Below are 15,350 nucleotides of genomic sequence, written 5' to 3'. Positions count from 1 at the left end.
TAAGTGGCACTGCCCCAGGTTGAAGGATTCGGCTACTGTAACTTGGTATACAGGGATCTGGACAAGGCGTTCTGTATTTGTAGGATTCCATGTTAAGTGATATTGGCAAGACTACCGGAAATACTCCGCACACTAGGACATAAATCACTGAATAAGCCCCTTTATTGGCGTGACCTTGCTTGTCTCTTCTCTAAGTATAGCCCAAATGTCCCAAGGCTGAGGCAGTGTCACACTACTACCTCGCCACTCAATTGACCTATGGAAGCTGGATATTTGCTAGCAAGGATAACTAACATGCACCTAGACTACTTTTCCTAGCCTAAGCTGATTTTTTGGGGGAGGAATTGAAAGCAGCACATTAGAATATAATGAAATTTATCCACACATTCAGTCCGACAGACTCTCAGTACTTTGTAGGGACAACATAACCAAGGGTCCCCAAATTCTCTAACCTTCTACTTTGTACATTTGATTAAGTCTTGGTCTGTACTTCCAAGGCTATATGTATATTTGTAAATCCATGGATATTATCCAATACTACATAGTAGTAAACATTGAAGTACATTACCCGAATCGAGCAGTTTGTTTTTCACGTCAAATTCAATTTGTTTCAAAGTAACCATGGTCTTAGCAGAATGAACCATGGTTCATGCTTTGTTTTTGTTTTTTTCCTATTTTTTTCCTTCTTTTTCTTCAGGGCTCTCTCTTCTTTCCCGTATATTTCAATTCTGATGTCTACATACTCCTCCAGAGCTGTACCTAAATAGTAATTATATCATCCAGAATAGAGTCGCCCTTCCAACTCATATTATATACCTTCAGTATCTCAATCTTAGCCAAAAAAGAAAGAAAAAAGTCAACAAAAATCCAATAGAAAAAATAAAAAGGCTCGTCCATATTGAAATTTTTTTTCCCACAGTGTATACCCGCATCCAATATTCTTTCTGACAGGTCAAGTCCACAAGTCCTTACTGACATCCTGCAATGACTATGAACTGTGCATATTTCCAACCCGTCGGAACTATACAATCCTAGCTTTCCCCAGAATCAAAGGAATACTTCATACAAAAGGTACTAATAGTACTAATAGTACTTCAGTACTTCACCGTACTCTGTACAACGTACAGAGTACAGAGTACCCAAGTACATGATGGCTGCAGGTTCCCGTGACCATTTGCAGCCCAACCAGGTCAATCAACATCATGACTATGACCGTGACCGACGTTTCCAACATTTGCAACATTTTCCTCACTCGCGTTCTTTGTCGTTGCACACTCGCTTCGGCGGCCCCACCGATGAAACACCCAATCTAACTACTAAACGCTCCTTATTGCACCGCGCCCGGCGATCCGTCCTAAGCTTCAGCTCACCCAGCCCCCAAGCTTCTGAATCCCCCCATGCCTCAAAGAGGCCCAGACAGGACGAATTATACCAAGATCGCCCTGATGTGAAAAGAACAATGCCATCAAGTCTGGCTTATTCTGGAGCGACCAGAACCTTAAATGACAATGCTCGCTCTCTTAACGGCTCTTTAAACGGTACTCATCGGGGAATCGAGGATAAGTCCTCGATGGACGAGGGCCGCCCAAAGAACGAGGATGTGTTCCTAAATATTGCGAGAGCCGATTCCGGCCGCCGCGACTCGATAGGTCGCTCGGATTTCAGACGAGTAAGTGAGAATAATACAGGTCCTGGAGCCGATCGCATTCCTGATCGCTCTGCGAATTCATCGACCGTAGCATCCGCTTAACCCCCTTCTTGCGACATTCCCGAGAACTAACGAGAACGTATGGACTAGTCACGACTAGGTTATTCGAGCCAAAGTCTACGGTCGCCAACGACAGAACAAACCCCCTCACCCGATCAGCGGTATAGCAATATCGACAGCCCCTTGCATTTCCAGAACGATTCCCCCACTGCCCCCTACAGCTCTATCCACACTCCGGCGTCATCCGCCCATCCTCTAGACGACCCAAATCGTCTCCGCTACAGTAGCCTGGGATCCGGCGCGCGATCCGTTGTCGGTGTTCCAAGAAGCCGCTTCAGTCGCACGAGCCCAGAAACTTCACCGCGCACACCTTCCGCGGCTGAGGAGAAGGAGCGTCGGTCCTCTATAAACGATCCGCGCATCAATCGCCATTCGGGTCTCTCCACAATCCGAAGCAGCCGGCAACCTTCTGCCTCTGAAGTGACTGGGCGACCGCGAGCCGATACAGAACGATCGCGCGCTGATGGAACCGAGTCGACACTGTCCACCACGGCCCCATCCACTGTTTGGGACGAACTGGATGATCTGAAAGATCGGATCAAGAAGCTGGAACTGACAGGGAAGCTACCTCCATCGTCTTCAGCGGCAATGTACACCCCTACCAATGAGAGACCGCGAACCGCAAACACTGCCATCACCACTTTATCCTCCTCCCCGAAGCAGCGCCGCAAAACCAGCGCCTCGATTGCAGATACTGAACATAGCCCTGTGCACCCGATTCTGCAATCCGCATTGGCCAAGGCCAAAGATGTCTTGAGCGGTGACGTGTACACCTCCCTCGAGGCGACTATAACCGATGCTTTAAACCTTTCCACCGCGTTGGGCGTCAATACAGCTCCGTCGGGCACCGCCTCTGTTGTGAATGGAGGATACACCTCACCTGAACGGCATGCCCGCCGCAAAGCGGACAGTGTCTGCCGTAGCTTGACTGAGCTTTGCCTGGCCTTGACGGATGAGCAGCTAAAGAGTGCCCGACCTTCGTCCAGCCGCGAGACCAGCGTGCAACCCCAATTATCGAATGGCACGGGGGTCGAGGCTCGTATGTCCATACCAACGTTTCAGCGAAATGGGAACCTGGAGCCCGAAGGAGTTGAGCGGCGCCACAGCACGACTCGCATCTCCAGTCGTCTTGACGCACGTCGAGCATCCCTGGTCAATGCCAGTCCTGGGAACACGGCGGATAAGCAGAGTCCAACCCAATCCCCCGGCATATCTAACCCAACCAGTCGTCTCAATCGCATGTCAAGTTCCCTCCGCAGCCGCAGACTGACCATTGGCGAGGAGAGCGGAGAGATGGAAGGTCCACATAGTCGTTCGGTCTCCAGAGCCAATACAGAGATTGGCACACCGCTTCCTGCACAAGCCATCCCCCCTCGGCAACGATTCTCCCAAGGTCACACAGTATCCCGTTCCATTTCCGGTGCGCAGCAGGACCAAAATGGCCCCGGATACTCCCCCCGCTCCCCGCAATACCAATCATCGCAATTGCCCCAGCCACAGGTGCAGTCTGCACAACCTCGGACACCGACTCTCTCATCGAGTCTCTCATTCCGTCGAAGCTACATAAATCCTGCTACGTACACTCCCGCGACATCCCGCGCCAACATCCAGGCTGGGTCGCGCCGTTACGGCCTAACGCCCAGCTTCTCTTCCAATAACGTACAAGGATCTCCCGTGGAAGAAAATCTACGCTCACCCCAAATGGAACCCTCCCAGACCAGAATTTCGACGCCATCGAGCAAAGTAGCAACCAGCTACACGCCAATCCAAACACCACGACTGCGAACGAACAGCTTAGGGGCCCGGAGATTCGGTCTTCGAAACCGTGTCCCAGCTACCCCCAACAATGTAAACCTCGACGATAGCATCGATTAACGTCTACGCCTCTCATGTCACCATCAACTCTTTTACGCAGCGACCCCGCATCTGATCCTGTTTCTTTCGGACATCTGCTTCGACATCGGCGTTCTCGTTCCATCTTTCGAAAGGGCATTGCTTGTTATATGCATGTCTAACCAGTCGGCACGACAGTTGCGAAGTTTTACCTCCTGTCCACAGTTCCACACACAACATCACGCTATGCGTTCTAACGAATCTCCTCTGTATTTGATTTGAGAAAAAGAAAACAACCCACACCCGTCGCGCTGCCAGCACATGCACATTACCCATCCTATTCTATGTCTACATTTCTCTGTGTCATATTTGTCTGCGGGGAATATCTCTGACAGCAAAAAAAAAACACATCATCTCACCACCATAGACATATCAGTAGGTATGTCTACTGGTGGTTTGTCAAATTCATGTACAAAAACCTACCATTGGCGGCGTCTCTTGTCCATAATACCTCTCTACCGGGTGGCACCTTTTTCATTTGTGTATCACGGCCTAGGGGGTTCATGTCACTTTTTACTTTTCCCTGTTTTTTTTTTTCTTTTCCTGTTTATTCTTTTGTCGCATCTCATTTGTTGCGGGCACGTGTTTGTATCTAGGGCTGTTGCCCGCACGTTGGTCTTCTCTCTTATCTCTTTTGTCAGTGAGTCGCAGATGAGCATTTACATAATGATGGAATGGAATGAAATGAGATATTCAAGAGCTTTCTTGATACTTTTTATTGCTTTGTAGTAATATATACAATCTAGGCATCTAATGCGCTATACTTGCGTCTTGTATCTTATAGAAAGATATCTAATATCACAGCGAATAAACTAAGCGGTCCATCTGCAGACGATATATAAGAAATCACTTTGAGATATGGCAATGTTCTAGTGACACTTAACACTAGATATTCATATTTGAGAACAGCCAAGGTAGTACGAGGCAAGGAGACACATGGAAAGAAGAGTCATTAGGAGACAAGAAGCGTTTTTTTATTATTTAAAGGTTTCGTTTTCAAGGGTCAAGATACACCACAATAAGGAGAGGGTAAGGTAAAAGGTGGTAGCATTGCAGTAAGTCAGGGATAGGAAGGGAACGAGAACAGGGTACATAAGCCGAGGAGATAAGAGTGGAGGAAAGACAAGGATCAATATACGCTACCAGTTACAAACAGGTGGCGTACAAGGTGGAACGATGACAAGGACAAGGAGGAAGGTAGAGACTGGGATGGTGGGCGGAGAGGTCTGTGGTTCAGGAATCGGGGTAAAGACGGATGGATTAAGGACATCAGGGTGACAGTTCAGCTGGATGTGGGGAAGCGAGGGAGGGAATGGAGGTGTGAGGGTGAGGATCAAGAGACATTCGGGTTGCGATGCAATTCAACGCACAAGGGTCGATAAAGACCACACAAACTTGGTATCTAATACGCATGTGTACCCTCCATCCATCGCAGTGAACTTTTGTCTTTTTTTGTGAATAAGAGCGATGTGTCGTGAGGCTAGAACCTCAAAAGAGAGCCGAAGAAGATCAAGAGAAAAAGACCTAAAGCAATTGGAATGAAATAGAGGAATAAAAAAGAAATAAAAAGAAGCGCTAGCACATGACCGCCGCTGATCGTGACCGACAAGTCTTCAAGGAAGTCGTAAGGTCAGAAGAACACAAAGAAGTCCTGCTAGGACCGTCTCATCCGCACACACACATCAGGGATAATCCCGGGGGATTTACTCCTGGGGAAGCTGGCTGCGGCGAGTCTTCTCGGCCTCCAGGTTCTCGTAGAGAAGGTACAGGGCCTTTTCGTTAGCCTGAGCACTTCCCATGATGGTGAACATGCGCTCGCCGGTCTCGTCATGAGGAGCCTTAGCGATCGAAATCCGAGCGCCAGAGCTTCGGCGAATCTCTGTGATCTTGGTTCCGCCCCGGCCGATGATGCATCCAACCATGTCCGCGGGAATGCTGATGTTCTGGGTCTGGATCTCCTCGCCATCTTCTGTAACGAGGGGGTAGCCGCGGTTTCCAGCATCGGAGTTGGATCGGCGGTTATATCCACCATCGCTGAAGTCGGCGCCGTTGCCGGTGCGGTTGTACTGACGGCTGTTGGTGTTGCTCTGGTAGCCGTTTCCAGCCGGGGGGTTGTTGTTGAGGGGCTGCGAGCCGCTGAGAGAAGCGCGCACGGCGGGGTTGTAGAGAACGGTACCGGTGCCGCGTTGCCAGTCGTCAAGCAGACACTTGCCGATTTCCCAGATGGCCTTCTCGATGCCCTCGGGGGTACCCTGGACCTCGACAATGCGCTCTGTGGATTGGGGGAGCATTTCCTTCTGCGCAACCATCCGAACACCTGATGCATCCTGGATGTGCTTGATCTTCAGGCCCTGTCGTCCAATAATGGTGCCCATCTGGTTGTGGGAGATCAGAAGGCGAATGGCTAGCGAAAGTTAGAACATGCTCGGATTAGAATGAGAAACACTCTGTATGGGTTCCTTGAACTCCCCGTACAAAAAGAACAAGTCCAGATCAAAATATCAAGGGCGAACAAAAAAAGATATCACTTACGGTGGGTCCCGTTGTTAGAGACAATGCCGCCCATGCCCATCTGCGGGGCACCTTCCAAAAGACCCTTTGCCACGATCGCATAGGCGCGAGCCAGAGAGCGCAATTGACCAGTGACGGTCAGGACACGGTCATGGACACCGGGAACTACCTTGCTCACACCGGCCTTGACACCGGTCTCGTCACGGAGATCGGCAACGTTCTTTCCCGCCTTGCCGATGATGACACCGGCCTCCTTGGAGGAAACAATAGCACGCAGAGTCAACTCAGCGATAGCATACTCCTCCTCGGTCTTGAGGGGGGGCCTCGAGGTCACCCTGATCGGCGAGGTTGTCGTTGAAGTTGTCAGTCATGGGCTCGTCCACGACAGTGGTTTGGTGAATCTCAGTGGAATCCATTTTTGTCGGTAATCGGTAATTGATGGAGATGGGAGAAGCGGTTAAACGGGTTAAATGGGTTGAAAGGGTCAAGTGAGTGACGGGATAGGTTTCTTTAAGACCGTACGGTCGCGAGATGCGGACGGTAGAGACTTCACACTCCAATAGTGGCAAGGTCAGTTTTGTAATAGAGGCAAAGATGAGTGCGCATAAGACACGCGACTATGCGCATATCCTCAAGTGAAGGAAACCCATGCAATAGAATCCAACTAGAAAGAGTGAGGACTTACAGAATGAGGGAGATAGGAAGTGGAGAAATGGATGGGAGGGGAAATCGGCAGAATCTCGGGTTAAGAGAGAAGAATGATGAAATAGGAAAAAGCAGCTGAGAGAAAGGGGAGAGGGGGAGAAGAGGAGAAGAGGAGAAGAAGAGAAAAGGGAAGAAGGTGAGGAGATGGGGGAAGATGTGAAGTGAAGAAGTTCAAGTGGTGGAGGAGCCCTGGAGGTGTTTTGCTTTAAGCGGAGAACCCGAGTATGAAAATCTGCCTCTTCTTTTTTGGGGGGGACTTCTTTTTTTTTTTTACTTCGTATATATATTCGTTATATTTCTACTCTTCTATCGCTATTTTTTTTTTTTTTCTATTTACTATTACCTGGTTATATACATATTCTCTACTGATCAGCTTTGAATATCACCTTTTGGACCAGCATCTTGTTGAATATGTCATAGGCCTCCACGGCCTGCGAAAGCGGCATGATCTTATCAGCCATGAAACTATTTACGGGTTAGCACTAATATATCAGTCATATATACCATAGTCACACTCACCCAAGCTTGTGTTGGTTTCTCTTGAGCACCTCTAGAGCCTGAGGAGCAACAGACCGAACAGGGCATCGCCCCATTTGGACAGTCAGGTTCTTGGAATAGGCATCATTGCCGTCCCAAGGAATCTGAGTATATCTCATTAGCAACAATACTTAACCCAAATTCAAATCCAGATCTACTTACCTCTCCATTGTGGACACCGACACTGCTAATAGTTCCCCAAGGTCGCAGAAGTTCAAAGCCAGTGCGTAAGGCAGGGCTCAAACCGACAACTTCGATGACAGCATCGGCACCACGTCCATTTGTCAGTTCCTGAACACGCTTGTCTAGACCAGCCCGGTCCAGCTGGAAGTTCCATGGCTCAGCACCGAGTGACTTGGCAAGCTCCAGTCTCGACGGGACCGAGTCAACCGCCAGGATATGCTTGGGCTTGTATTCCAGAGCATTGATGAGCGCACAGAGACCGACAGGTCCACATCCAATCAGGACCACAGTCTGTTCAGCAATCTGCTCAGGAGTCGAGTTCTTGAATGCATTGTTGGCTGCAAACCAGCCCGTGGGGAAGATATCTCCCATAAGCACCAGATACTTCTCGTCAACGCCCTCGGGGGGCCTTCATGACGGAACCGTCAGCATTGGGGATTCGCGCCTGTGTAGTCTTAGTATTGATATGTAGAGCAAAAGCCACAATATGGTTAGAAACACACATATTCAGCTTGTCCACCGTCCAAGCTGTCACATCCAAAAAGACCGTTCTTATCACAGCGAGAAGACCACCCTTGCTTGCAGTAGAAGCATTCGCCGCTATCGATGATGTCAGCGCAATGTTCGTACAACCGCTCTTCAAAACGAGCATCTAATGAGGATGTAACTTACCAGGAAGTAGTGAACGCAGTGACAACACGGTCACCCTTCTGGAGAGTCTTGACGGCGCTGCCCATCTCAACAACCTCGCCAACAAACTCGTGACCCATAATAAATCCTGTTCCTGCCGGCTCGATGCCACGGAACATGTGCAACTCACTAAAGGATATCATGAAAATTAGCGATGATAGTCTTTTTGCAAGTTAAGTATAGATCAATCCCACCTTCCACAAAGCGCAGTATACCCCACCTTGACTACAATATCCTCCGGGTTCTGCACCTTGGGAATAGGCCTCTGCTCAACAGCTACCTTATGGGGGCCGTGAAACACGACCGCCTGCATCATACCAGAATCCGAGGGAGCGGGAGTCATTCTGATAATGGTCAGCCTTCAGACTTTTTACAGAAATCTGACAGTTGAAGTACGATAGCAGAGACCTACTTTGGCGGTTTGGTGGGGGAATTCGGAGTCAGCTGCTACAATGACAGTGGATGTCCCAAGCCAAATTTCTTCAATATCGAACGATCAGATTGTAGATGGATCCGAATGGGTTATAAAGAAATCTATTGACTAATTTCCTCCAGTCTCGGGCTTCTGTGCGAGTCACTTAGTGGGGCTGGTACAGTGTGCCCACCTACGGTGGTAAGTCTCCACTGAAAGCGCCGAAAATAGGATATAGATGGAGACTATTTGTTTTTCTAGTAAGGTTTAGTTCTATACGATGTATATGTTTGTAGATATAGACAGAATAGCTCCGAGGAAATTTGGGTGACTACTCAAAGAAAACGGGCATTCACTCTTATAGATGGTGGATGCTACGTGAATGATATAAACCTTCAAAATGTATTCCAAGGACGTACTAGAAAAGCTGACTGACACCCCAAGTTCTGCTCTGCAAATGTGTGGCTAGTTCAGTTCCGTTGTGTCCAAAGAAACGGAACAAAGAAAAGCAAATACTCCTAGTGGCGCCTTTCGCAAATACCAAAGCCGAGAAAAGAGAAAGAGAAAGCAAAACAAGTCACAAGAATCACCAGTCTTGAAAAAACATAGAAACGCAAGAATGCCCAGAGAATGCAAATCCCGTTCGTATCATAGAACCGAGAATCGGCCTGTCGGGGTGCACGGCAAAGATCAATGTCGACACGAGGGCTATCGCATGAGTGGAAGGAAAACCACCCTCCCACTAACAAACGACACAGAAGAGTTCCTCCTCGAGGATGAACTTTCCCTCCTTGTATTTCTCACTGTTCTCGTACGCCTTGTCGTATTTCCATCCTACCGTTTCCTTGCACTGTCTGCACGAAATGTCGCGCACAATATGTCGTCCTGTTGTCATGCTGCGCTCTACAGCTTCGCCTTGCGTGACGTTGACAACTTTATTGAAGAGGTATGCTTTCCCGTGTTGGCCTCGGAAGTTCTAGGCAGTCAAAAGTCATGCGTCAGCAACAGGCTATTTTTAGTAGGAAGTGTGTAGGAAGAAGAGGATTTGATGAATTCTCATACCCGGCTCATAATCTCATTGAAGTCTGCCAGATGGGTCTTGCATCCCTTACAACCAAAGATCTTGTTGGCAGTCAAGTAAACGTTGTATGAGAGACCCATGGTGGCTGAAGTTATGCGGTTATTGTCGGAAGTAGGATGCGATTCTGTTGGGGGTTCTGAGATGGCAGCCGAGGTCCTGAGAGGTGAGTTCGAAGCAGCGGTGAGCTGAAACTTGAGTATAGAGGGGGATATGTGGTCCGTTTATTGAAAAGGGGCAGTGTGTTTGCCTGCTTTCTTCGATCTGGAGTAGTTGGCCCCGCCCTGGCTTCGACTTGGGAGGACCTATGCTGCAGTCCTGCCGTTGACCTCCCTATTGGATTTCTTCAGAGTGTATGTTCTGGCAAATGTAGGGTTTCTTGATTTATGATAGAGTATCCCTGGCCCTTGCAGAGGGTCTATATGGAAGGAGGAAGATGTGTCGGACTTGACAGTCCTGGAGCTGACGTGTAGACGATAAGCCGATAAGCGGATCGGAAGAGATTCGGGATACACGGAGACAACGTAATGTAGTGGATTCAAGGCTTTTTGTATTTTTCAGAAAGATCAGCTCAGTTTTAGAGAGTGCCCAGGTGTACAGAGGGTTTAAAAGTCAAGGGAGCGTGAACTTGGAGGCTTTAAGTCTCTCAGCCTAAGGCCCCGCACTGGTTCTGGATCGCCGTTGTAAACCTTGGGGGCTCGGGATTTTTAAGGTTCCTTTGTCCCGACTTTGGTACTTCAGAGATGTTTAGATCTCAGGGATATACGAGAGTCCAGTTATGGAGTTAATTTTGGGGGTAATCATCAATTCAGAATCCCTGTACATAAGGCGCCGATAACATGCGCTCCTCCAAGTATGCTCAAATGACCAAATTACATGTCGAATCAGCTGCATTCTCTTTTTTTTACAGAAAGCCCTCTCACATCTCTCTGCTTCACTCGTAGTCCTTCACATAACGACCAGGCAGCTCAACGTCCCACATAGGTCGCTCCACCACTGCAACTTCCAGCATCCCACTCGGGTTCTGGTCGTCGGAATCGTCATCCGACGCGGTGTTGAGTGGTACGATTCCGAGGATATCACGGTATTTATAAGTGTGCCACCATCGGCGTGTAGGTTGAACCGAGGCACCATTAGCCTCCACCAGCTGGTTCTTCGGGGTATCGCCAGCGGTCTTCCGTGATCCCTTTTGTGAGGTTTCGGGTTCGACCGCAGTTCCATCTCCGCGTCGTAGACGGGCAAGTGTGGTCTCATTGGTGGCCGCAAAGGTCTCGTCGTACTCGTAGGCCTCGTCATCTTCGCCTGGGACACGGGGACGTTCCTTATCCAGCAAGATCCATTCTCCCTGGGATTCATCGCTCCCGACGATCTTGCGGACCTTGGTACCAAAGTGGACATCCATTTGTGACTGAGGGATTCGGTCACCGGCACCGGTGTTGTGCTTCCTCCGCTCTTCCTCGTCGTCGTCGAGGGCTTCGCGCTTGCGCTTCGATGCCTTGGCAAGCTGACCCGCGGTCTTGCCCTCGTCGGCCACAGCCTTAGCCTCCTCGGGGGAGGGGAAGTCTTGGAGCAGATCAAACATCCACAGCCAAGATGCTCCGTAGAGCCAAAGGCGCTCGCGGCCTTCAAAGAGATCCCACATGCAGCCCATGGCTCGGTCCTTAACGCCTCGGAACTCTGCGGGGAGGTATGCCTTGGGGTTGCGTCTAGACCAGTCGGACAATTTGCCATCCCGAGCATCAAATTCGATCAGCTGGTGCTCACTTGTGAGGACCATCAAGCGATCTTCGTCAGACTGATGAGTGCCATTGGCAAGAAGCTTGTGTGCGGGGGCAGACTTGGGACGGAAGGACAACAAAGTGATTCCGGACTTCATACGAGGAATTGGTGATTCGGTGGCAGCGGTAGTCCAGCGCTCGCCCTCAATTACAACGTCCTCGTCCTCGTCGTCGGATGAATCATCATCGGACTCTGAGGCTCCGTTACGTTTGATCGCACCGGTCGCGGATCCTGTCGTTGTGCTGAGCACCCAGGTGTCGACACAACCAGAGATATCACCACTCGCCAGAATCTTGCTGTCATCTGAAAACACCACGGATCGTATCGTTCTCTCGTAGTCACCCAATGTTCCGTGGGATGCCTTTTCGTGTCGTACATGACGTGTGGCTCTCTTGAGCTTTGCGAACTGTGGCATCACCTGAGGCTTCTCATTAGATGCGGATGTTGGCTGGATCCTTGCCATGTAAATGTCGCTGTTGGGGCGAACAATTGAAAGCCATCGGCTGTCGGGGGAGATGGTCACAAGGCGGGCACCTTCGTCGGAAAGTACCTTGGGTACGTCGATCTTCTGGATGCGCAGAGCACCCTTCTCATCGCCCTTTCGGCGACGGAGAGAAAATAGTTTGACTTCAGAAATTGTTGCAACAGCTAACGTCTTGCCATCTGACGACAGCATCGCCGATGAGATATTTTCCTCGCCCTGGATCAGAACCTTACCAACGAGTCTATGGCGCTGGCCATCAATGTTCTCGTGTAAAGACGTAGGGCCTCGAGACACACGCCACAGGCTCACTTCTCTGTCCCAGAAACTCATAACCAAACGAGACGACGGTGCGGAGGTGAGCTGAGGAATCTGGGGGAGACTCGAAAGCTTGCGGTGGTGTTCCTTTCCGAATTCACGAAGAGGAAGAACGATCGGTGTTGCGTCGGGACCTTTGAACGAAACAAGTTAGCATTGCTAGAACACTTCAAATTGGTAGTGGGCCAGGGTTAGCATACCTCCAGACACAGCAATACTGATATCCTTTGTTTCATAGACAGCGAAGGTCTTGACGTCGTGGGTGTGGTAGCGACGATGCATAATCTCAGCCCAGCGACCCTTCTTGTCGCCCTTCTCGCCCTCCTTCTTGCGGTAGACGACCGTCCTCTGGTCGGCACCTCCACTGACAACAGTATCTCCATTGGCACTCACTGCGATATCAAGAGTATCGGCGAGATGACCCTGTATCCGTTGAACGAGGGAATAGTTCTTCGCATCCCAGAATCGAATTTCACCAGCCGAGTCACCGGAAACGATCGTGCCATCTGGCAGACATTTCACCGACCAAACCAACAGTTCTTTCGGGCCACCAGTGGGGCCTTTACCCAGAGAGATCGTGCGCAGCATCTGACCAGTACGAATATCAAAGAGACGGATAGAACTATCAGCATAACCAGCGACGATGGTATGGCGGTTCTGGAAGGTAACGCTCAGGACGCGCGCTCTTTTCGTTGAGGGACGCATCAGACGCAAGAACTTGAGCTCGTTATCGGCAGTAGACAGGATGACAATTGACCCATCCGCACATCCTGCGGCGAGGTGCTGACCGGTGTGCTCGCCCTCGGCGGGAGGAACGACCTTTCCATCTTTGCCCTTGGTCGGCTGCCAGCGGGGCTGCGCAGCAAGACACCAGATCTCTCCATAGTTTCCACTGGAGTGACGCAGCGGGCGACCATTCTCAAGATCCCATTCGGTGACGGCCGTGGAGTATCCAATGCTAAACAGACGCAGCTTTCCCGGTAATTTGGTGCCATCCGGCCCGTCCTCCTGGGGATCCAGAGTCCATGCAAGCCCTTCGATGCTTCTATCCTTTCCTCCACGCATCACAGTCTCCTGGAACCAGGCGCCGCGCATCGGGTTCCATATTTCAATATCACCGTTCGCACGACCGATCGCGAGTCTGAGGGTGGGTACGCCACGTCCAGCTAGATCTGCTGACGGGGGATGCGAGAATGCAAGTGCATTGATCGCCTGTGGGTTATAAGAAACGAAACGGCAGCGGTGGATATCCATGATTGAAGATGTGGGCTTCGAAGCCAGAGAGCTCGTTTCGGATGGGTTTGAACGGTGTGCAAATCAGAAATAGGGGTGCTGAAGATCAATTCAGAAATAATTCAGCTTAGGCTGTAAATCCAGCCTTTAGACAGTCATATCTTAAACACAAATGGGTGATTATAACGTGGTGCCAAAGCTTTCCTTGCGACTGTTGCGCTGCCGCTTTTTTTTTCTGTAGATAATTTTTAGCGGCCGGAATATCTTGGCTAGTTGAGTATATTTCTCCGAAATCACGTGTGGCATGTTCAAATATCATGATGCCTTGTGAATCAGGCCAACATATCGATACATGAACGTTCATAAGAGCGAAGAATAACGATGATATATCGCCGTGGCTAAAAGCAATTCTGTCGATTAGATGTGCTTTATTAGACTCTAGTTTCCAATTTGAAATATAAGTGTCTCCCGGGGTCGACTAGTACCTATATATATGCTATGGCATCGGGTTCAACCTTGAAGTATACACTTGTATAGGACGAAATGGACACATGTAGTTGTAAATTCAAAAGGTACATAGACAATAGCCACTGTATATCCAATGCGTCTTAACCGCCTAGCAAAAAAAGAAGTGGTATTGGAATATTGTATTTGTGCAACACCACGAGCGTTGTGGGATATCTTCGAATTCCCTATTGCAACTCATCGTCACAGAAAGAGATGAGTGAATTGAAAGTCGACTAACCAATAAGAAGCGGTCAACAACCCTACCTAGGTACCGTCCGCTTATTGATTAGGAAGCAATTACCGATCAGCAACCTGACTTGGTCGTGTTGCAGTCTTGATCAGGGGTGTACGGCAGCACCATTGGATATCTGAGCAAGTTTCGTCAGTGTAAACTAAACACTCGGGCTGTAGCCCAGTTTTAAATTTCAGTGGCGTGGCATGAACTGCATCGTGCTCTTCGAGACCATTGTATATGGAATTACCATGCCAAATGTAAGGGAGCCAGCGGGAAATCTGCCCCAAAAATGCAGGCTCAGCTGAATCTGTCAGCGCGAGTAGAGTAGTTAGACATATTGCGCCACGACCAACGCAGCCTATCAACCAATAGTAACATGCAATCGCGAATGGGTGCGGCAAGTCCCTATCAGACAAAGGGTAGAGAGTGACGGTCCGTCGACGGGCTGCCACGTCAGAAGCAACCATCATTTTTTAGCTTGTCGTAGTTCTTTGTGGCTGATTGAAAGTAACCTGTTATGCTTGCTTATGTATTGGACTCCTGAGATACTTGCAATTAAACACTCTGATAGGCCGTGAGAGTACTTGGCTCTGCAACAGACAACCCACATCTAATCGCCATGACAACATATCACTGGATGAGCATGAACAGGCTAAAAGACAGGGGAGGCTGAGATGAATTACCACATCGCCATTGGATAGTCTCGAATCATAGTGCGAATAAGGCAACCTCGGCCAGACCGGTGTAAGACATCTGCTGCGGGGGGCCTGGTAGAATTTCGAGTGTATGTTTTCCATGTTTCCATGCCGTCTTGAAACATTCCAAGGACAAAATAGCCTTCATTGTGCGGGTTGCATGGCGGGATTCCACTTTGGTTACAGGCAGCAGCTGCGGGGGTGGCCATTGGAGACACCCCTGTCAGCATGGGCTCGGACCCAACTTCGGGCGCATTGGATCGATAGTTCGCTTGGGTTTTGCTGATATCAGGGAACACTTGTCCTGTCATTTCATTGATTTGAA

At 49.5% G+C, this 15,350-nt stretch overlaps 7 protein-coding genes across 7 annotated transcripts; 1 reads left to right on the top strand and 6 right to left on the bottom strand.

Moving 5' to 3' along the window:
- Window positions 1-1,150: 1,150 nt before the first annotated feature.
- Window positions 1,151-3,643, top strand: N7487_004556 (putative LPXTG-motif cell wall anchor domain protein; the record flags this gene model as incomplete). Its single annotated transcript, XM_056872303.1, has 2 exons — window positions 1,151-1,669; window positions 1,799-3,643. 2 exons carry the CDS (start codon window positions 1,151-1,153, stop codon window positions 3,641-3,643), a joined length of 2,364 nt encoding a protein of 787 aa, XP_056730023.1.
- Window positions 3,644-4,806: 1,163 nt separating this feature from the next.
- N7487_004555 (uncharacterized protein) lies at window positions 4,807-6,588 on the bottom strand (the record flags this gene model as incomplete). Its single annotated transcript, XM_056872302.1, has 3 exons — window positions 4,807-6,065; window positions 6,194-6,425; window positions 6,472-6,588. 3 exons carry the CDS (start codon window positions 6,586-6,588, stop codon window positions 5,365-5,367), a joined length of 1,050 nt encoding a protein of 349 aa, XP_056730022.1. The 3' UTR covers window positions 4,807-5,364.
- A 651-nt stretch (window positions 6,589-7,239) lies between these two features.
- On the bottom strand, window positions 7,240-7,969 carry N7487_004554 (uncharacterized protein; the record flags this gene model as incomplete). The annotated part of the gene is made up of 3 exons (XM_056872301.1): window positions 7,240-7,342; window positions 7,397-7,518; window positions 7,577-7,969. The coding sequence occupies 3 exons, from the start codon at window positions 7,967-7,969 to the stop codon at window positions 7,240-7,242; spliced, it is 618 nt and encodes a 205-aa protein (XP_056730021.1).
- A 19-nt stretch (window positions 7,970-7,988) lies between these two features.
- N7487_004553 (Alcohol dehydrogenase superfamily zinc-type) lies at window positions 7,989-8,630 on the bottom strand (the record flags this gene model as incomplete). Its single annotated transcript, XM_056872300.1, has 4 exons — window positions 7,989-8,042; window positions 8,101-8,197; window positions 8,270-8,416; window positions 8,482-8,630. The coding sequence occupies 4 exons, from the start codon at window positions 8,628-8,630 to the stop codon at window positions 7,989-7,991; spliced, it is 447 nt and encodes a 148-aa protein (XP_056730020.1).
- Window positions 8,631-9,441: 811 nt separating this feature from the next.
- Window positions 9,442-9,860, bottom strand: N7487_004552 (putative Yippee zinc-binding protein Moh1; the record flags this gene model as incomplete). Its single annotated transcript, XM_056872299.1, has 2 exons — window positions 9,442-9,675; window positions 9,762-9,860. The coding sequence occupies 2 exons, from the start codon at window positions 9,858-9,860 to the stop codon at window positions 9,442-9,444; spliced, it is 333 nt and encodes a 110-aa protein (XP_056730019.1).
- Window positions 9,861-10,711: 851 nt separating this feature from the next.
- ura7 (small subunit rRNA maturation protein UTP4) lies at window positions 10,712-13,609 on the bottom strand (the record flags this gene model as incomplete). The annotated part of the gene is made up of 2 exons (XM_056872298.1): window positions 10,712-12,489; window positions 12,556-13,609. 2 exons carry the CDS (start codon window positions 13,607-13,609, stop codon window positions 10,712-10,714), a joined length of 2,832 nt encoding a protein of 943 aa, XP_056730018.1.
- Window positions 13,610-15,009: 1,400 nt separating this feature from the next.
- On the bottom strand, window positions 15,010-15,336 carry N7487_004550 (uncharacterized protein; the record flags this gene model as incomplete). Its single annotated transcript, XM_056872297.1, has 1 exon — window positions 15,010-15,336. One exon carries the CDS (start codon window positions 15,334-15,336, stop codon window positions 15,010-15,012), a length of 327 nt encoding a protein of 108 aa, XP_056730017.1.
- Between the last annotated feature and the right edge of the window lie 14 nt (window positions 15,337-15,350).

Source organism: Penicillium crustosum (genome assembly GCF_028827405.1).
Source record: "Penicillium crustosum strain IBT 35664 chromosome Unknown utg000002l_segment0_segment0, whole genome shotgun sequence".
NCBI lineage: Eukaryota > Fungi > Ascomycota > Eurotiomycetes > Eurotiales > Aspergillaceae > Penicillium > Penicillium crustosum.
This window is presented reverse-complemented; position numbering and strand designations above follow the sequence as displayed.